The sequence below is a fragment of the Candoia aspera genome, chromosome 2, assembly GCF_035149785.1.
Source record: "Candoia aspera isolate rCanAsp1 chromosome 2, rCanAsp1.hap2, whole genome shotgun sequence".
NCBI classification, from domain to species: Eukaryota; Metazoa; Chordata; class Lepidosauria; order Squamata; family Boidae; genus Candoia; species Candoia aspera.
The window spans coordinates 42,028,318-42,050,693 of record NC_086154.1 but is presented as its reverse complement, the minus strand read 5'-3'; the positions used below and the strand labels follow the sequence as shown (position 1 = coordinate 42,050,693).

Genomic DNA, 22,376 nt, shown 5'->3' with positions numbered 1-22,376 from the left:
TGAACATGAATTTGAGCAACCTCCGGGAGACAGTGGAAGACAGGAAGGCCTGGCATGCTATGGTCCTTGGAGTCATGAAGAGTCAGACATTACTTAACGACTGAACAACAACAACCCACCTTCAAAGATAATATGTATAAAGGCATTTAGAATGGAGTGATCATTCATTCATTCAAGGATACACGTGTACTGAGATTGTCTTCTACCTATGAGTTTATAACTAGATTCTGGCAGACTGATTTTCTGACTCTTATTCAAAAATGAATCTTCTCTGCCCAAAACCTAGCCCCCCAAACTTCTAAAAGAACCCAAAGAGAATCAAAATGAACATTTCAAGACTTTACACAGATGGTAAAAAAAAAAACATGAAAACTATTGCAATACCTTTCTTGTACAAGAGCCTGGAATTTTATGGGATCACTGGACATGAGTTGGTTGGCATCCCTAAAGCTTAGCTGTACTGGGTAATATCCACCATTAAATGGATTGTGACAAGAAGTTTGGTCAGATCCCAAATCAACTAATTGTTCTCCAGTAGTATTGAATTCATCAACCAGTCTCTCCCTACAAATAGAAAGAGAAAAAACAGGCAACTGAGAAAGAATAAGCAGAAATAAAGAGCATCTTGAGGAAATTTAGACAAAGTTATTAGTCAACGTGCATTTGGTAAAAGCCTATTATAAGAAATAAATGATTCAGCCAACACATAAAGCATGTGCACATCCCACTTATTTCAAAGACATGTTTCACTCAAAACTCTTATGATTTCTTTCTCAGGGGAAGCAAATTCAATGCCATTTTCTAAAACTTATGTATACACCCATCAGTCTCTGATGATGACCGCAATGAGACATGAAATACTGTCATTTAACATATTATCAACTTTGTCTCTAAAAATGAATCACTTTTGTTGTGCAATAAAAAATGAAATGTTGCATTCTTTATTGGGTAATTCACTTTATAAATAAAGAAAATGCATTCAAAATTTCATTAGGGCTTTGAAATAGAGCTGCTCCCATGTGTAAGCAACATTGACACAGGGTAGGAAGGATATCACACAAGTTTGAGGCAGAAGAAACTGAAAGACTCAGTTAAAGAGTAAATATTTGTTTCAGTTTATGGCTATGGTAACAGAGCAGCAAAATAGTAAGTATTAAAAACATATCACTGTCAACATATCACAGATCAACTGCCTACTTACCAAAGATCTACTACGTTGCCATGGTATCCCAGACTAAGAGCCATTTTGTTCTTCTTTGCTTCTCTGTGTAAATATTTTTAAAAGAATTTTAGCATTAAAGACGCAAAACAATTTGGGCGGGGAAGGGATGCCTTCATGTCACTTTTGACTCCTAGCAACTACCTAAACTAGTCCCTGCTGTTTTGTTGGCAAGAAGTGGTTTGCCATTGCTTCATTCCTAGGGCTGAGAGAGAGTGACTGTCCCAAGGTCACCCAGCTGGCTTTGTGTCTAAAGTGGGACTCACAGACTCCTGGTTCCTAGCCAGGTCCCTTAACTACTACACCAAACTGTCTCACTACAAAACATTTGCCCACAATAAAACTGTTACAAAGTTTATCCAAATATGACAGTCTGTAGAACATAAATGACATTTATGTGAAAGGATATATTTAATTTATTTCTAAACTTTTCCTTAAGAAGCTTAACCTACATGTTATATTCCTAACAAAGATAATTTAACAGCACCTAACTGACCTTGGCTACTCTTAAAAATCTAAGTTGGTTTGGACCTGGCTAGGACTTGGGTGGGAGACCTCCAGGCAAGTCTGTAATTAACACCAAAGTCTTGGGTGGATAGGACCTGATCAAAGATTCATGGAACCTGCTTGTTTGCCCAACAGTCATCCACAAATGTTGCAAAATTGTCAGGCTTAGAAAGGCATTCTTTGGGGTATAGATTGTTTTTCGTAGTCTTTTTCTCCAAACTCAGAAGACATTCCACAATTTTGGGGTGGCATATGGTATTAATTAGTGAGACACTAAAGAACATGCTTCCTGAGTCATACCTAAGTCGAGCAATGCAGTGATCCAGACTTCTAGTGATTTCCATCAGCCATCCCTGATGATAACGTTTTAAGAGAGCAGCTTCATCAACCTGAGAGAGTGCATTAGAGGGGGAAAAAATCAGGCACAACTAAACTTTCTGCATTTTATTCCCATTGTGAGTGGTAGGTTAAAAATAAGGTTAATCACCAGTGCTATATGTCCATGAGTTTAGTTCTGGACAAGCCATTCATAGTTTAAGAAATATAAATTATGAGTGAGGTTTCTTGTTAGAACTAATTTAGAAAAAAAGATTTTCTCCCAATCATCAATGAAAAATTACACAAGTAAATTGAAATCTTGTCTTGCTGTATTTAATAGCTTTAAACTTATTGTACTGAGGCTTGTTCCACATGAAACATTTAATCTCCTTGGGGAAACATTTCACTGAATGAACAAGATATGGCCTATATGTCAATCTCTCTGCAGCAAAAAATTAGAGTCTGCCCAACAAAATTTGCATCTTTTCAGTAGCAAATTCTTTCCTTTTCCTTGGAGTTTTCTTTTAAAATTCCATTTGATGATTTAAATAGACAGAAGAATTTTCTCATGAAGTAAAATTGGAATGGTTAGGACTGTATGCAGCTTGGTTAAGACCACAGGGGAATCGCATTCATGAAATGTAACGTTCCATTCATAAGCATCAGGAAGAGGATTCTGCTAAACTTTGTGGGATTAATATGCAGTATGTCGGGTTCCTGAATCTGGGATGCAAACTTCTGGAGAACAACTGTGACACAGAAAGCTCTCTCTGTTGCCATCTAGTGGGTACCTGGAGTTTTGCTACCCAGATATGATTGCCTTGCAAAAAGATGGCCATATGATCAGGCAGTTTAAGCCTAGTGAAATCACTGCAGCTACAGTAAGCTTACCTGTCTATGTCAGTTTCTAAGAAAGTGTTGAGGAAATCGGGTAGTTTTTAGAGAGGGGAGGGAGGAATAAATTAGAGAAACAAAAAGGTTTGTTGTTGTTATAGTAATATAGCAATTCTATACAATAACAACATGTAATAACTTCCCAGACAGCTCATGAATTATCAAATTATCAAACAAATCAATATAAGTAAAATCCAAATACCTATAAAACATAAAACAAACATATAAAACAACTAATAATAAAAACAGGATATAATACAGCAATTTACATTAAAATGCTCTTGATTTTATCAATATATGTTATAACTTTTTTAAAGATGATGATGAAGTATAAGAGCAATTCTCTATTTTTGTCTATAATCATTAATTTTAGTTATCCACCCTCGAACAGTGAGACATCTCTATGTCTTAGACATTAACTTTTTTCCGCTGATTAGCAAACTGTATGTAAGATATATCTTCTTAAAATGTACTTGTTCATTATCAAGCCATAATAAACTTACAAATGGATACAGAAGGACAGATTAACATTGATACTACATATAAAAATTTCTTCCAGAAAAGGACTGGCTTCACACCAGTTTTATCAACCGTAAAGTTCCAGCTTTCAATCTTACATGTTCGGTTTGCATATTACTGGCATTCAAAAACAATTACTGGCATCTAAAACCCAATATACTGATTTTGAAAACAGTAATGGTATTGTAAGCCAGTTAAAAATAAAATGGAGCTGGCATCAGAAAAACGATTGAGAACGGCTGTCATTCTAGACAGAAAAATTAGAGAGGCTATCTGAAGGAATGTGCCTTTTTTCAGAGACTGGCATTAAGACTGCTTCAGTATGATTGCTTCCTCCAACCATTGTATTTTAAATACCAGAGTGGCAAAGTTCCACAAGGAAGAAGCACGCAAGGGTAGCTGCTGTTTTGACCCATTTTTTGTACACTAGCATTGTACAATGCCTACCTAGATTGTTAGGCAAGGGATGAAATACCTACTTAGCCATTAACTGTCCTGAATGTGGACATTGATGCATAAAATCTACTTTGTAAGTTGCTTGTATGGATACAAAGGGATCATTCAATCTGGTACTTGAAAGAAGAGCAAAATATAAAAATAATTGGTAAACATTTCATTAGTGGCTAGCCAGAAAATCCTTTTGTGGAAGATATGCATCAGTATCTGAGATTTTTCAACCTTTTCTTAGCAAAGCTCCTGTCTGAAGGTGCCCTAGAAGATGTGTGAGGCTTCTTCTAGTCTTGACTTATCTCATTCAGTGGCAACATGCAAGCTCACGCTGCTTTCATTAGAACAGTGAAAACAGCATTGTGGTATCACGCTACAAGCTCTGCCCCTATTGGCCTGCACACAGAAAAGGGGCAGGGCTTGCCTTGTGGAACCAGGATGCTGCTTTCACTACTCTGAAACCCTTGCCTACCCTAAGGATCCCATGGATCCCACTGCATAATCAAGCTTGGAGACATTGGATGCTGATTTTTAAATGTAGAAGGAATGAATGGATATAACTGAAAAGCGACGAGAAGGAGAACTTGAATGAAAGCAGAAGGGTACAACTAAACACAGAAGCTTACCTCAGCAATAATTCCCACACATCCAGCAATGACTGCGGCTTTTGCTTGGGCACCACTCATTCCTCCAAGGCCAGATGTGACAAAGACTCTGCCAGACAGGTTCTCCATCCCCAAGTATCGGCGGCCTGCATTGAGCACTGTTAGCTATAGTGGAAATAGAGTAACTGTAGCACATTTACATCCTCACATACATGTTTATGTGTGTAAGAGAGAGAAAGAAGCCAAAAGTAGCAAGCCAGTTTAAGCAGAGTACTAATCATGAGGAATCCCATGTGGTTAGTGTGCATGTACATGTAAAGGTGTTTATCATATGGATTTTTATATGTACTTGTGCATGTACACTTAGTGTGCACACATACCACAAACACAGCCCCAGTGGGAATGGAGATGTGCAGTTTCTACTGAACTTCACATTCTCTCTATTTGCATTCTAATCTGCTGTAATGGCCTGCACTGCCCAGTTCGGAAGTGCCAGATGTCTTTCTATGTGTGACAAAAACAGACCTGGACAGTTTCCACAGGGCAAATTGCTTCATAAATTTTTATGCACTGCTTGGGGAACAATCAGGATACAAATGTCTCAGCTAAAGAAAATGAATTTCAAAGCTCATACTGGGAGGAAAACTCAATTAGTCATCAAAACTCCAATGCTTATAAGCACTCATTTTCTAAATACATGCACCTCTCCAAATCAGTGTTTAGCAAAGAAAGGCCACAACTTAGGAGCTGAGCACTGGCTTTGCCAGGAGAAATTCCAGTGTTAGACATTGGCATCTCCAGTTAAAATAATCCCAGTCAGCAGCTGATAGGAAAGTCTCTCTATCTAAAACTCTTCCAGTCAGAAAAGATAGGATGAACTTGAATAAATAAACTGAAGTGGCAGAAAGCAGTGTTTCACGACTGTATTTTCCAAGTTTCTAGATAAGTTAATCTTTTTTTTCTGAATTAATACTGGAGTCACAGTTGACTTTTATCTGTAGTCCATTTGAGATCCTATTCTGACATGTTGTTGTTGTTGTTTATTCGTTTAGTCGCTTCCGACTCTTCGTGACTTCATGGACCAGCCCACGCCAGAGCTTCCTGTCGGTCGTCAACACCCCCAGCTCCCCCAGGGACGAGTCCGTCACCTCTAGAATATCATCCATCCACCTTGCCCTTGGTCGGCCCCTCTTCCTTTTGCCTTCCACTCTCCCCAGCATCAGCATCTTCTCCAGGGTGTCCTGTCTTCTCATTATGTGGCCAAAGTATTTCAGTTTTGCCTTTAATATCATTCCCTCAAGTGAGCAGTCTGGCTTTATTTCCTGGAGGATGGACTGGTTTGATCTTCTTGCAGTCCAAGGCACTCTCAGAATTTTCCTCCAACACCACAGTTCAAAAGCATCGATCTTCCTTCGCTCAGCCTTCCTTATGGTCCAGCTCTCACAGCCATATGTTACTACAGGGAACACCATTGCTTTAACTATGCGGGCCTTTGTTGTCAGTGTGATGTCTCTGCTCTTAACTATTTTATCGAGATTTGTCATTGCTCTTCTCCCAAGGATTAAGCGTCTTCTGATTTCCTGACTGCAGTCAGCATCTGCAGTAATCTTTGCACCTAGGAATACAAAGTCTTTCACTGCTTCTACATTTTCTCCCTCTATTTGCCAGTTATCAATCAAGCTGGTTGCCATAATCTTGGGTTTTTTGAGGTTTAGCTGCAAGCCAGCTTTTGCACTTTCTTCTTCTGACATACAGATCCTAAAGTGTAATTTTGCTGTATCTAGACATTGTTTTTTTTCCCCCTGCTAGTGATTTATGGCATCTTCTAGTTACCAGAATAATTACAGTAATAAGAACAAGCTTTATATCACTATAATAATGGCTGGGTGATGCTATGGAAACTCTGTAAGTCGCTAGTGGGGAAATGGTCATTGCTTATGAGTAAAAAATCCAATAATATCTGAACTAGAGACGTGACAGAGAATGGACAAATTCTATTGGATTCTAATCTAATTCTAATGAAAAACAATTTAGAGAAGGCAAGGAGAAAGTAATAAATACATTGTTCATAGCAGGCAGCCTTCTCTACAGATCAAGAGGCATTCATTGAATCCAAAATTATCCATTGAATCTGGAGGTTTCATCAGAATGAGAAAATGGGCATTGTAACATTACAATGCAGACTTCACCCCTTACATATGCACATCAAATATACTGTATTTTGCCATTTGTCTCCCTTTGCCTTAATTCAGGGGATTCCAGATATTTTAACAAATAGCTCAAATCATCCTAAACCAGCATGCTATGTAGAGAGGAATCCTATGATGTAGTTGTACTCCAAAATACCTGAAAAAAACCAGCTTGTGTACCCTTCATTAATTTATTTAGGGGTACAATAGTCATTCTCTTATGGCACAGAGTTTGGGAATTACTACTTTAGATATATTACAATAAAATCTCTCAAGCATTATAAAATGGAGTTCTAAGTCCTGTCTTCACCAAAGCAGTAGAACCAGTCTAAACAAGCAAACAAACAAATGTACATACATACATACATACATATATAAATTGTGCCTTCAAGTCAGTATTGACTCCTAGAGACTGCCTGGACAAATCCCCGCAGTTTTCTTGGCAAGATTCTCAGAAGTGGTTTGCCACTGCTTTCTTCCAAGGGCTGAGAGAGAGTGACTGGGCCAAGGTCACCCAGATGGCTTTGCGTCTAAGGTGGGAGTAGAACTCATCGTCTCCCAGTATCTAGCCTGGTGCCTTCACCCTATACTAAACTGGCTGTCTAGTCTAAATATCACCTTCACCTTGACTGACCAGACTGTCACCAGACAGAGTCCTGCTGGTCGCAACTCGCTTTCCAGTCTAAATATATTGTGACTAAAAAAAATGAATTGGTGGTCTCATTTTCAAAAAGTATTTTGCCATGTTATCCCAGTTCTTACCACAGTTCCATGGACTATCCCCTGTGGTCCAATGTAGCAATAGCTTCCAGCTGTCATCTGTCCATACCTGTCAAGTGGAATGCAAAAAATGTTATTTTCTCAAACAAGTCTGGGTGATATTAGGAGAGCAAACAACAACAGCAATAAATGTGCTATTACATTGATTCATCAGCCTAATGATATAGATTGTCCAGTTAATCATCAATAATATCTCACTGGAGTGTGATATCAAATGAGATCCTACAAGATTAAGGCTTGTTCCCACTAGTTTTCAATATTTTCATTAATGGCTTGAATGAAGAGATAGCAAAAATGTAAATAATACTAAATTGGGTGGGATAATTAAAAATGACAAAAGAAAATTCAAAATTATTTTTACGAGTTAGAGAAGTTGGCTGAAAATAATGAAATTTAAGTGAAACAAAGTTTTTCACTTGGGAAAGAAAATCAGATGTATAGTTATAGCGTGGAGGATACTTGGCTTGAAGATCTTAAAGAGTTGATCACAAACTGAGTATGAATCAGCACTGCAATATCTCTGACAAAAAGGGAAATAGAATTCTAGGGTGCATTATTAGAAGCACAGACTTGTATTAATTAATTATTAATTAATATGTTAACTGCCCTGTAATCTGCACTGGTCAGACCCAATCTAGAGTACTGTATCCAATTTTAAAATAGATTCACAGAAAATGGAACAGGAGAGTGAGAATTATCAGTGGACTAGAAACTAAGTTCTATGAAGAGAAATTTAAAGAACTGGTAATGTGTGGCCTTGAGAACAGAAAAATGAAGGTGGGGAAAATCTAATAGAACTCTTCAAACACCTGAAAATACGTCAACACAGAAGAAGCTCAAGATTTATAATCTATCCTTCCACAATGCAAGAAACAGAACAATGAATTTAAGTACAGGAAAGCAATCCCAACGGAATGTTAAAAGATAAAGCTTAATGGTAAGATAAATTGATAGTGAAATCAATCGCCCAGAGAGGTGATCACCTTCCCTTCACTAGATTTATTCAAGGGGAGGTCAGGCAGATTTCTGCTGAAAATGCATTGTGTCATTCCAACTGTATGGTTTTATGAAATGGATTAGAAAAAGAAACTTGAGAAATGGATACTTACATTGTAACTCCTTTTGCAAACATAGACTCATATTCCTCTCTGGAGGAATAGTTAGGGATTACCTAAATAAAGAAAAAAGCAAACTTAGTAGGGATAAGAATTAAGGAAATAGTCTCTGAACCAGGTCTTGTTCAAACATATTCCAGCAAAATCCCATTCTTACAATGTGGGAGGCCATATGCTCATCCTTACAGAATAGATTGGATTAACTTGATTGAATGAAGTCCTTAAAGAAGTAGCTATTTTTTTCAGGCTTTCAGTTTCTTCACTTGGAAACAAATAATCCCTCCTAACAGCAGATTGAGGTGGTTAGGTGCTAACACGATCTGACCCACCATGAAACAGAAGGGAGAGCTACAGAATGCCAAATGTGAGCTGGAAAATCAAAACAGAGGAAAGAAAAGGAAATGAATTGGCTGTATACCTTGTAATGAGGAGCAGAATCTTTTTTCAGCCAATGGCTATACTGAGCCTTTGATTGGCATGCTGTGGGCCACCCTCCCAAAAGTGGGCAAGATCAGGACAAAGACGTGGGTGGGACCAGAACAAAGCTAAAGTTATTGTACTTAAATTTAAAACACTGAATTCAATCAATCAAATATAGTTCACATACACATATCCCATGTTTAATAATCTTCTTGTCACATTAAAGGTTACAGTTTGGTGGCAATTTGGTGGAAAATTCTGGGAAGAGCACATCCAGCCCTAAGGTTACAACATCTGTAGCCTTGTCACATGATATCTTTGAGGGCAAGGTGGCTGATTGACAGCTGAGTAGGAACTCCCCATTAGAAAATGATGGGGTCCCCATTTGTTAAATCCCTTGTACATCATCAAAGGAATGTTTTTTGGAAATTGAATCTTCTCATTTTGGATATCGCATCCATGAAAATCCTGAAGCCTCAATATTCAGCTTGGATGGCGGACCTCCCATCCTCCCTGAAAATAAGGAGACATACAAGCTGCTAATGAAAGGCCCAATCTGTCTACAAGAGAAGTTGCTTCATGCTTAGTATTAAATAACTATAGAGGACCTACTGAAAGGTCAAAACTAGAATTGTAGCAATGATAAAGAAACAGAGAAGAGGAGGTATTGTTGCCTTTGTTTACCATGCCGTTAGTGATAACTAATCGAGGAGCATTGCAATGGCTTGGGAAAAGTCCTAAGGGATGTCCACTGTACATGACTAATGTCTGTTCTTCAGTCATCTCAGATAAATAGTGCATCACCAGCCAGAACTAGAGAAAGGAAAAAAGTAGTAATTAGCTTTTTGTCTTAAAAGGATCACTGTTCTACAGATTTTTAATGGGTAGACCAGACAGAATGGTGGGAGACCACTTTATGAGAATTCCTCAAAAGTGGCAAGGCTGATTAAAAATTCATTATCAAATGAGAATAGATAACGAGCTCCTCATCTAATACTTTCACACAGAAACTGTTTCTCCCCCATTATTTTTATTCCTATTGGGAATTAAAAAGTAAAATGTATTCCTACTAGCAGGGAAAGACTGCTAAACAGAAGGGTGGAGGGAAAAGATGGACTGGTTAACAGACTTTTCTGTGAGGGCAGAATAGCAATTATTTCCCTGTAACCTATATGCAATGGTCGCTCCAACCAAAGTACAGTTCAGTGTTTTAAACTGTAAAATCAATAAGAACTTTTCACTGAAGGCATTAAAACTATTCAGGCAACACATAATCCCAAGGATAATTTCAGTTTTTTGGATTCCCTGTCCAGTCCTACTTTTACTGGCCCATTGATTTCAATGAACACAAAACAAAACCGAGAGAAAAATACAGTGACACGGGATGCCAGGAGAGAAGACGGGGCAGATGGGAAGGGGAGCAGGATAAGGATTCTATTTCCCAAGTGCTGTGAATAACAATGTGCCTCCCTCCGACCTTCCCATACTGCATTTTTAATGTTTTTTCCTCTAATCAAAGGACTTTGGCACAAGTACCTTCTATTACAAAAGGTTTACATTAACAGAAGCCTGGATTTGTACCAGGAGCTTTAAAGAGCCTTTTTGGGTTGGTGTGTGAGTGGGTGGGTTGGTTTGATTGATTCTTTGTACCCATTTCCTGCAAAAAAAAAAGTCTTTGCCCTTTTCTCAAAGATACCATTTCTTTTGGGAAGGAAGCTGTCATTAGTACTAATGGCAATTTTGTTCCTAGTTCTAGTCCCACATCCTAGTCTCATATTTGTTGTTTCCAAAACCATCACAGGCTGTTTTATGATGGCATAAGCCTTATGATGGCATAAGCCTTGATGGCAGTGTGACTGCCTCTGGAGGCCATCTGCTGGGCAGCTAGTGGGTTTCCTTGTGGAGTTGGTTGGCCACTGTGAAAACACACTGCTAGACTAGATGGGCCAGGGAGCCAATCCAGTAGGGCACTGCTTTATTCTTATGTTATATTTATTAATAGTGTCATCCAGCCATTCTTAATGGAATGTCTTCCAAACGCATTGGACTTCAGCTTCAGAAAAACTCCCTAGACCATTTTGGGCCAGTTGCTGTCATTCAGCCTAACCTACTTCAGTAGGTTGTTGTAAGGATTAATGGGAGGAAGGGAGGTATATTAATCTCAGCTCCTGGAGGAAGAGCAAGATACAAATATAATAAATAAATAATGAGAAAATGGGGCTCAGGCATTTGTAAAAAGTGTATTCCAGGGCAAACACTAACAGGCATTTTTGTAACTCGTTAAGAAGAAAGAAAGAGGTAGCATTGATAACATGCACAAGGAAGAACATTCTGAGGTACAGTTTTGCTACAATCACACACCTTTAAAAACAGTCTCTTTTTCATGACACCAAGCACTGAGAACAAGCTGGCTTTATCACTGAAATAAAATCATTCATCCAATGGCTATTCTTAAGTAACCAGAATGACAAAGAAGTATTGTTTGCTCTGCTGTGAAACTCTTTCGAGGTATCACACTCCTATCAAAGTGGGAGCAAAAGGACAGACAGAAAGCATCCACAGATTGTGCTGTCTCAATTGCACTGTGCAACTCACGATGTATGCCCTGAAGTACACCAAGGCACACTAGATACAAAATAATGTTCATCATATATTTTTAGGAAGCATAGTTGCTATTTTGAGAACAAAAACTGAGAAGGCTCCACTCTGCCTGGGAATCTGAGAATCCTACTGTAATTCTTGAAAAACAAGTTGATGGAACTGGCCAGTCAGGCTCCCTTCTGTGCAGAGGGACTTGCTATTGAGAAAAATGTGACAGCAGGGAATGCAGATAGCCCTAGACTGGCTTGGCCTATGTGGTCACATAGGTCCTCCTGCATGTTTCTGTCCAAGTCAGGGTAGGTCTGGGTACATTCTCCTTTGAGAACTGTTCCCAGGTACTGGTCCACAGAACCACAGGATTGCACTGGCTCTCAAGGGCATTACATAAGCCAAACTACTCCCATCAAAAATACTACAAACTGTTCCTTACATCCATCTGTTTGCTTCTGTCTGGCTTGTCTCATAAAGAAAAAGACTATAACCTCTTCTTCTTATGCCACTGTTTTTGACAGGACCCTGAAGCATTCAAATATATTTTGCAGCTGTACAACTATGCAGAACCTTGAGAAATGAAGATTCCACATAACAAGGGCCTCCAGGGAAATAAACGTCCCTTTCCTTCAGACCTTTGTCCTGAAAGTACAACAAAAATCTAAGGACTCATAAACCAGGCCTTCCAAAGGACCACTGCGAAAGGAGCAGATGACTGACAACAAATAGGCTGTGGTCAATAACCGGGCTCGCCTGATTATCCCAGCATCCTCTTTTTTCTTCTTAAAACAAAATGATATAATCAGGGAAGGTGTCACGAGTGCACTGCCATGGGGCAAATGCATGGCAGCGCACACATGACAATAGATAGCCTCAAGTAGAGAGAGGAAAAGGAGAAGTAGTTAGAAAACAAAAGAAAGCAATAGCCTGGAAATATCCTACCTGAGAAGAGCCGGCACTCGACCATCAACGCCATTGTCCCGACAACGAGCAGGGCAGGAACAGGTAGGGTGTGGTTGAGACATGCGCAGTCATGGCTCGATCACAACCAAATAAGGAAATCCGGTGAAGGGGCGGAGCAAGGGTGGGGGGAGGAACTCTGGCGGGAACGAGGGGATATATTTGAAATCCGTAACAGGCTACGCTACTCTCGGCTTTTTACTGGACAAGTACCTATCTAAATAAACCCTGAACCTGTTTGCTCGAAGCAGCGTCTGCGCGTTATTTATAATAGGACGATCCTTACATAAAGCCGAGAGTCACCTCCAAACCCGCTAGCCTCTACCAAGAATTTTTTTTTGTGAGAGAAAAAGCTAGCAATGGCCACACCAGTGTGGTCCCTGACTGCAACGGCACAATGCCACAACGAAGAAGACTTCATACAGCTGGGGGACCTAGAAGTAGTCCTGGACGAGCCGGACACACCAGAATGGGATGGCGCCTCTGAACCCCAACCAGAGTCACCCCGCAAAGCGGAACAACTCCACTCCATCGGAACATCAGCGAAAGTACTAACCAAACGACAGACGGAGCAGCAGGCGGCAGAAGCGCAAAGAGACTGGTGCCAAGGGATCGAGGCCCAAATACGGTCAATCGAGGTCACAATGCAATCCATGGCGCAGGCACTCCGAGACATCGCGACGAACATAGCGGCAGCAAGACCAAGGGGGCCCAACGGCAACTCACCTCACCAACCGCCGGCCCCGAGGGATGGAGACCGGGTGCAAGATTTTGTAGCCAACTGGCGCACGAATCTTCCGGCCGCATCTACCCTGACTCAAGCGCGCCCGAAAAGCAACCCGAGGGGCGAAGTCGCAAAAGACTTTGGCGTGAAGTTTGACGGTGAGCCGGCAAACCTCTCCTTCTTTCTGGCAAACGCGACTGATTATGTACTACAACAGGGCCATAACTTTACCTCTGAGAGGGCAACAGTCTCGGCCATAGCCACCAAACTGCGGGGCAGAGCCGCGGATTGGTATGTGCAGATGCTGGACTCCAGGGACCCAGCCCTGGCTACCTGTGACGCATTCCTAACGGCACTGAGAGACTACTTTGAAGACCCGCTAGCTAAGGACAAAGCCAAGGTCGCCCTTACGGGACTCAAACAGGGACAGAAATCCGTAGCGGAATACACGCTGCAATTTAAAGTCCTAGCTGGGAAAGTCCCGGAATGGGGGCAAGCTACACTGACTGACTTATTTAAACGGGGCCTTAACCGCGACATCCTGCAATGGGTGGTGTACCGGGACAACCCGGACTCGCTAAACGAATGGATACGTTTAGCCGGGAAGACCGAGCATGCGAAGGACGTCTTCCGTATGGCGACCCGGAGCGACAAGATGGCCACCCGAGACAGAAGACTGACACCACCACCGAGAACTCCATGGGACGAAGAACGGCAACGGCGGCTGACCCGAGGGCTATGCCTTAAATGCGGCAGAGAGGGCCACAGAGCGGCAGACTGCAGCGAACCTCGGATGAGGAACCAACCGCCCAAGATGACGCCAAAACCAGTCCCCAGACCCCAACCACGGCCACAAATACTGACTGGGAAAGTCGCTGCCACAACGGAGACGGAAGACTTCTACTCTGAGGAGGACACCTCCGACTCACCAACGCGACCGGCGGGAAACGACTTCCACCTGTTCTGAACGGCATGGAGGGACAGGTGGTAGAGGAGATGCGCAGGTCTAGCAACGTGAGTAAATACGCCCCGATCCTCAGGATCATCATCGAACTGACTTTTGAGGGCCAAACCATCGCAGCAGGGGCCATTATAGACTCTGGTTGTTCCAGAAATCTAATCCACCCCTCCATAGTCGCGGCCTTGAAGTCACCTTGCATTCCCCTCCCAGAACCACTGGAATTCCAGCAACTAGACGGCTCCACAGCGGGAGGGGGACCGGCAACCCTGGGGATGGGGGTAGTGACCCTTCGGCTGGGCACACACCGGGAAGCTATACAATTTGTGGTCGCCCCGGTAAGCCGGCCCATGGTCGTGCTGGGCATCACATGGCTAACCCGCAACAACCCCCGTATAGATTGGAAGAACCGATCGATCGAACTTTCCGATGGGACCTACCAAGTGCCGACCAACATCAAAGACTCTGCTGTGTTAGTAGGGAGGGGAGAAATCGCTCAACCTCCCGGAGAGGACTCCCCACTGGAAGGATTGCCGGCACAATATGCTGACCTGACAGATGTATTCGGGGAGGAAGAAGCCGACGAACTACCCCCCCACAGGAAAACGGACTGTCGCATTGAATTCCTCCCCGATGTCCACCTCCCAAGGCCAAAAACATATGCGAAGTCGCGGCGGGAAATGACAGCATTGCGGGAATTCATTGACAAAAATCTCGTGTGGGGGTTCATTGAACCGGCAAACTCCCCGGTCGGTGCGCCTGTACTTTTCCGTGAAAAGAAGGATGGGACTCTACAACTTTTCACGGACTATTGAAATTTGAATGCTGTATCTATTTGTAACAAGTATGCAACGCCTCTAGCTAAGCAACTATTGGCACACCTGTGCACGGGGAAGGTTTTCTCCAAGTTGGATGTGAGGGAGGCATACTACCGGGTATGAATTAGAGCAGGTGACGAATGGAAAATGGCTTTTAACTGCCCATTGGGCTCTTTCCAATACAAAGTCCTGCCATTCGGCCTAGCGGGAGCCCCGGGAGTCTTTATGCAACTCATTAACGAAGTGTTACATGAGTTTCTGTTTAAAGGCATGCTGGTGTATTTTGACAACATCTTAATCTACTCAGAAAATGAAAAAGATCACGTGGAACTAGTGCGACGAGTACTTGCTAAACTCAGAGACGCCAAACGGTACATTAAACTCTCGAAATGCGAGTTCCACAAATCTAGCTTAGATTACTTGGGCTACAGGATATCTGTATAGGGGGTGGAAAGGGACCCGGGCAAGGTCCAGGCCATCCTCGAATGGGAAAGGCCCCGAAAGTGCAGACAACTACAACCCTTCTTAGGATTCGCCAACCACTACAGAAATTTCATACTGGGGTTTTCTGAAATTGCACTGCCACTCATGGACTTGTTACGCACGCGAGGCACGGGGGAGACCCGCAGAGTGAAAAACCCAGGGGCGGTGCTCAACTGGACACCCAAATGTCAGGCAGCATTCGACTGGTTGAAAACCCTATTCACTTCCAAACCCATCTTAGCCCACCCGGATCCCGAAAAGGAATTTGTAGTGCAGGTAGATGCCTCCGACTTCTCCATTGGAGCCATCCTACTACAAAGAGACGCTGCTGGAGCCCTTAAACCCTGCGCATATTTGTCTAAAAAATTTTCTGAAATGGAGCGGCATTGGCACGTTTGGGAGAAGGAAGCTTTCGCCATGAAAACAGCCCTAGACCACTGGCGGCATTTCCTAGAGGGGGCAACCCACCCCTTCGAAGTATGGACAGACCATAGGAATTTGGAAGCCCTTCGAACGCATCGACGCCTAAACCCAAAGCAAATCCGCTGGGCACAATTCTTCAGCCGGTTCAACTTTGCATTGAAATACATCCCGGGGAAGAGGAACCTCCTAGCAGATGCACTCTCTCGACTGCCCCAGGATGACGAACCGGCCCCTGAGGTTATGGGAACAGTCTTTTCCGCATCCCAACTGGGAATGGCGACATTTTCCCCAACCCGAATGGGTAGCGGCCTGCGACGTGCGAGCCCCCGACTTAGTCCGCGTGTTCCACCATGCATACCCCGCCAAACCAGCAGTTTAAAAAGGCTTGTTCCCCCTTGGGACCCCCCCGCCAAACCAGCAGTTTAAAAGGACTTTTTTTCCCCTTGGGACCCCCCCCTTCCCCAAAACACCACCCTCAACTTTCCACTGGGGAAGGGCAGTATGTTGCGAGTGCACTGCCATGGGGCAAATGCATGGCAGCGCACACATGACAATAGATAGCCTCAAGTAGAGAGAGGAAAAGGAGAAGTAGTTAGAAAACAAAAGAAAGCAATAGCCTGGAAATACCCTACCTGAGAAGAGCCGGCACTCGACCATCAACGCCATTGTCCCGACAACGAGCAGGGCAGGAACAGGTAGGGTGTGGTTGAGACATGCGCAGTCATGGCTCGATCACAACCAAATAAGGAAATCCGGCGAAGGGGCGGAGCAAGGGTGGGGGGAGGAACTCTGGCGGGAACGAGGGGATATATTTGAAATCTGTAACAGGCTACGCTACTCTCGGCTTTTTACTGGACAAGTACCTATCTAAATAAACCCTGAACCTGTTTGCTCGAAGCAGCGTCTGCGCGTTATTTATAATAGGACGATCCTTACAGAAGGGTGATGGCTGAATTATATAGAAGAAAACAGAGAGCCACTTTGGTGTAGCAGTTAAGGCATCAGGCTAGAAACCTGGAGACTGTGAGTTCTAGTCTCGCCTTAAGTAGAAAGCCAGCTGGGTGACCTTGGGCCAGTCATTGTCTCTCAGCCCTCAGAAGAAGGCAATGGCAAACCACTTCTGAAATCTTGCCAAGAAAACTTCAGGGACCTGTCCAGGCAATGCTGACTGGAAGGCACAAAAAAACCCCCACCAAAAAACAAAAGCACCCCAGCAATATCTATAGTTATATCTATTCCATGGTGGCTGAGCTCATGTCATACTTGTGAATGAGCAAACCCCACATTCACTAACACTGAAGCATAATGAAACATCTGCAAGCAAACAACCAAACTCAGAGAGCAGTAAGGACTCCACAGGTCAACCCTGAGCTACAGATATTCTCTTCCATTGGAACAAAAAGAGTGAAAACAAGACCAATGGAGACAAGGGGAGCAAGCAGATTCATCCTCATTTTTTCTCCTCGTGTGTAAAATAAGTAAAAGTTAGAATTATAGTCAGCTGCTCATCAAACTTTTCCTAAACTGAATGAGAATCGTTTTCAAATCATTTGTCACTGAAAATGTATCTACAGCATCATACCTGTGCCCAGTTGCTGAACACTTGTCCATTTCCTCCATAAGTTACAAGCTCCTGAGGAAACTGCAAAAGGTACATTTTAAATCCATACAAGATTTCAAAACAATTCCTTTACAATGATATTAAGATCTCTTATCTCTATCCCCAGAACAAGAGCTTCATCTTGAGGACATTTGTTTAATATCCTTAATATCTTATCATAAAAATGAAATAAAAGTGATGCATGATCTATGGTTTCTCTTTAAGAATAATGAATTTTTCCTCCCTTTTAAATTGTTTAAATAACTGGGAATAAATGCAACCCAAGGGAAAAAAAATCTATTAGGTAACATAAATGAAAAAATGGGAATGAGATGAGAGAATATAGAAAAAGTGACTGGAGAGACCCAGTAATGAATGGTGACTGGTGAGTATCTGCTTAGAAAAAGACTTGTTTGTTTTGAATATGTGGTTAAACCATACATCAATTCATATATACATATGCAGAAGAATGAACATAAATCCAAATAACATGATTTAATTGACTGTATAATGAAAGGCTAAGAGAATCAGAGACACAGAGACAAGGACGGTCAGAGGTTATGAATATGGGACAGACCAATTTTTTGGTAGTGCCAAGAATAGAACTTGGGAAAACAGACATGGAAGAAAAATAAAGAAGTGAAAAAGAACTGCAGGAAAAGGAAGTACAAATCTTGTATGAAATAGAATAAGGAGCTAGTTTAATTTCCCAACAGAAGTGAACATAAGGAAAAAGGATGTGGATGCTGACTAAAACAGAGGAAAAACAATTACGTTACCGGGAGCCACAGAAATATGAGAAGTATGAAAAAGGATACTTAGTGGAATGAAGACATGAAAAAGGTTATGAATGTGGGAAAATGCATATGAAAATTATTGATGCAAAAAAAAATTATAAAAGTTATTTTATAATATGTAGACACAAAATGTTGCAAAGAACATAGTCAAAGAGAGCAAAGAATGGTTAAGATTAAATGAGGCAGAGAAAATACAGAGCAATTTTGATGGAAATAAAAATTTGTGTATTGTATATTGATTTAAAGAAAGTGCATGATAAAGACTTGGTTAGGGCTGTTGAATGTGATAAGAGAAATATATAATAGAAGTAAAGCATATGTGAGAATAACTTGAATGCTTAGTAAATGGTTCAGTTCTGATCAGGGTGTAAGGCAAGGAAGTGTGATGTATCCCTTGGTTTTTTAATGTATAAGAAATGTATAAGAAGCTTTTGTGATGATGATACAATGTATTGACTTGGGTCATGAACATATATGTACTTCGTATGCAGATGATGCTGTTTGAGTCTGAGAAGAAAAATGATTTGCAGTGAATGTTAGATAGATTGTAAGATGCAACAAGGAATATACTGTAGATCTGAAAACTATTATATCAAAGGTCAAGATAGATATATTTGATAGGGAAAATGGAGTGAATGGTTGCAAGTTATATATAATGTCAAAAAATTAGAGCAAGTTGATAAATTTTTATAGTTTGGTAGAATGTTTACTAAAGATGGGAAAAGGAATGGAAGCATGTCAAAAGAAGTGAAAATGGAACTTCCTTATAAGAGCTTGCTTCTGCTCACTATCTCTCTGGAAATGAGAACTGTGTAAGTCAGGAGAAAATAAAAGTTGGATGCAATGGGAATGGCGTACTTAAGAAACATATGTGTAAAAAGATATAGAGTCAAGAATGAATGGGTAATGAATCAATGTTGATTGAACACAAAAGTGAGTCACCAGTACAAAAATTGTATGGTTTGGTTGTTTATAATATAGAGACAACAAACAAGGATTGAATAATAAAGCAAATATACAGTATAAGAGAAAAAGTGAATGGGTTGATAGGAGGAGGAAGACCATGGAAGTCATACTTGGATGGACTTCTCAGAAAGAGAAGAGAAGAGATGAGATTCTCAGAAAGAGAGAAGTGAGAAGTTTAAAGAATAAAAGGCCGGGTACGGTGCAGAGTGTTTGTTTGTTTGTTTGTTTAATTTGTATGGCCACCCATCACACTAAGTGACTCTGGGTGGTGAACAATATTTAAAAAATAAAAATGATTCGAGATCTAATTATCCATTACAATATAATACAAAAAATAAAATACATAGCAGCTGAGAATAACCCACCCACCATAATCACTAGATTAATCAAGAAATGGGTCCCTGCACACGCTCAGGGCCCTTGGCTCAAGCACACTTTAAGGACTTACCAAAAGCCAGCAGGGTTGGGACCAACCTGGTCTCCAGAGGGAGAATGTTGCATAAGGCAGGTGCTACAGCAGAAAAGGCAAGTCTTCTAGGCCCCACCAATTGGCATCCTTTAGCTGACAGGACCTGAAGCATGCCTATCCTGCCTGATTGGATTGGACAAGTAGAAACAATTGGGGAGAGATAGTCCCTCAAGCAACCTGGTCCCAAGCCATGAAGAGCTTGAAAGGTGACAACCAGCACCTTGAATTGCACCTGGAAGCACACTGGCAACCAATGCAGCTCATGGAGTAGAGGTGCCATTGACCACCCAAGCTGCTGCATTCTGCACCAATTGAGGCTTCCGAATGCTCTTCAAGGGCAGTCTCACATAGAGCTCATTGCAGTGGTCTAGATGGGAGTATGGACTGGAAGCAAGGATGGTTTGCAAGGCTACAAAAGCTATGGAGAGGTATTCTGAATGGCACTAATATAAACCAGTTTTAGATATGTTTGCTTTTCTTTTTCTTATCTCATGCCTTTAATTCCTTTGGTTTACTATTTTTGTTCCTTCTCTGCACTTTGATATATTGCTTGCCCCGAAAGGAAATAGGGTTCTGATTATATATGTATGAATGGTGAGAACTGGACATTCTGGTTTTTAAACTATGGTTTATAGCTTATCAAGTTTTTTCAACCTAGCTAATTGTAGATTTATTCAACAAAGTATTGTCAAAACAACCATAGTTTAACATAATGCATGAATCTAATCACTGTCTCCAAGTTATAAGGGGACTGAAATCTGTTCCTTCATAAAAGGCAGTACATTCTCATTAATGTGACAGGAGATTTCTTTCCTAGACCATGTTTTCCCCAAATATTCATTACCTGTGCTACTGCAGGATCAAGATTATTCATAATCATGTGCATTATTGCAGCGGCTTGTTTGGTTTTGCAAGGATATTCCTGAATAGGATAAGCTCTGAAATTAAAACAGATAAAGGCGGAGATGAAGTAATTATTCCCAATTTGTTTTACAGTTGAATTGTTGAATTTATCACAGATAAATTAAAAGAAAAACCAATATAGAAAAAAATTAATAGAGCAATAAAGACAATTAGGGATGTAGTACACCTATCATGAATAAGACCATGTGGACTCAATCAAGATTAACTTCTCAGTAGATGAGAATAGGAAGGGTTTTTTTCCCCCAAAAAGAGATTAGTTTATTAAGGGCTTCTTTCTACCTAGTGCCCTGAAGATACGTTAGAGTGCCCATTATCTTCAGATAGTGTATGGATATGTGTAGTCTGACAACTCTGAAGTTTACAAGATTGAGAAAGCTGGTTCAATATGGTTAACAAAAACACCTAATTTCTCTTATTACTCAAGGGCACCAAATACTTGAACCCACGGATACACATTCTCAGTGTATAAAATGATTAAATAGAATCTATTTAATCTAGGAGCATTGTACACCCTGTTTATAGAAGCAGGAAAGGAAGTGTTCTTTGATCAGGCTGGCTTGGGAAACTGACTACAGAGCAGGCAAAGTGTCAGGCGAAAGAGGAACATCTCTATCTCTTCTCCAAAGAGAACCATGAACAGGACCTAGTAATGAATGAATGAATGAATGAATGAATGATTGAATGAATGAATGAATAAATGAATGAACGAACTAGAACAAATGCACAGGAACAAATGAGCAGTTATTTCAAACCTGCCTGTTCACAGATAGAATACTGCTATTAAAGGAAAACCAAATATAAATGCCAGATGCTGGAACTTGCCACTACTGTACAATGCTACTGGTAATTTCTCTTGCAGTCCCAAGGTGTGTGCTTTGAGCTCATGTTGTCCATTCAGCAAATATTATGAGGTGCCACTTCTCCTGGGCCAACTGAGTAGCCATTCCATTTGGAAAACCACTCCACAGGAAAGAGGCTCCAAGGTGAAAAAAGCAATACATACTCATATACGCATACATATTCTAGGTTTGTGCAGTACTTCAGATTCAATTCCCAAAAGTTGTTTTGATCATGGAGCAGGGGTGGGGGGGGATGAAAATGTAGCACCTCTCTGTAACACTCTAAAGCAGCCACAACTTTTCCCAGGATCATGTGGCAGCCACAGAGGGGACCTGGACAATCCTGGGAACAGACATTTCTCCTTTAAAGATTTGTAGGCAAGTGTTCAGCCCACATTCCTGTGTGAACCCAACCATGTTTTCCAAATTAGTTCTGAAGTGCTGCACAGCCCTGATATGGTACACAGATACATATGTGCATAACACATACATACAAACAAGAAACAGTTATCAACATTGGCACAGAAATAGACACAGTGCCATTGGCAAACAGTTTGGTTAGCAAATACATCCACCTGCAAAAGGAATATCATAGCATTTTTTTTCATTGTTTCTCTTGTTCAATGTCTGTTTTGGAAGGAGTCCATGCTGAATGAAGAAAATGTATTGTTTATGCTGACCTTGTTACTTGATCTTATTTATTCAGAATCTGAATGCAGAAAAGCTGTATCAGCTCAGTTGCATATGCTTATAGAATTAGAGCTCCGTGTCCTTGGGCAGTTGTTTTTTTAACTAATAGGCATATTTGGA

The 22,376-nt window shown here is 41.2% G+C and overlaps 1 protein-coding gene across 1 annotated transcript in view; it reads right to left on the bottom strand.

The window, feature by feature from the left end:
* UROC1 (urocanate hydratase 1) overlaps positions 1 to 22,376 on the bottom strand; it is a 75,627-nt gene that overhangs the window by 38,277 nt on the left and 14,974 nt on the right. Inside the window, exons 3-11 of the mRNA XM_063291671.1 lie at positions 20,648 to 20,741; positions 17,554 to 17,613; positions 9,698 to 9,826; positions 8,588 to 8,649; positions 7,461 to 7,527; positions 4,531 to 4,674; positions 2,027 to 2,115; positions 1,202 to 1,264; positions 385 to 564 (exon numbers count right to left, since the gene is read on the bottom strand). Of these exons, the coding sequence (XP_063147741.1) occupies positions 385 to 564; positions 1,202 to 1,264; positions 2,027 to 2,115; positions 4,531 to 4,674; positions 7,461 to 7,527; positions 8,588 to 8,649; positions 9,698 to 9,826; positions 17,554 to 17,613; positions 20,648 to 20,741 (888 nt within the window). The remainder of the gene's footprint in view (positions 1 to 384; positions 565 to 1,201; positions 1,265 to 2,026; positions 2,116 to 4,530; positions 4,675 to 7,460; positions 7,528 to 8,587; positions 8,650 to 9,697; positions 9,827 to 17,553; positions 17,614 to 20,647; positions 20,742 to 22,376) is intronic.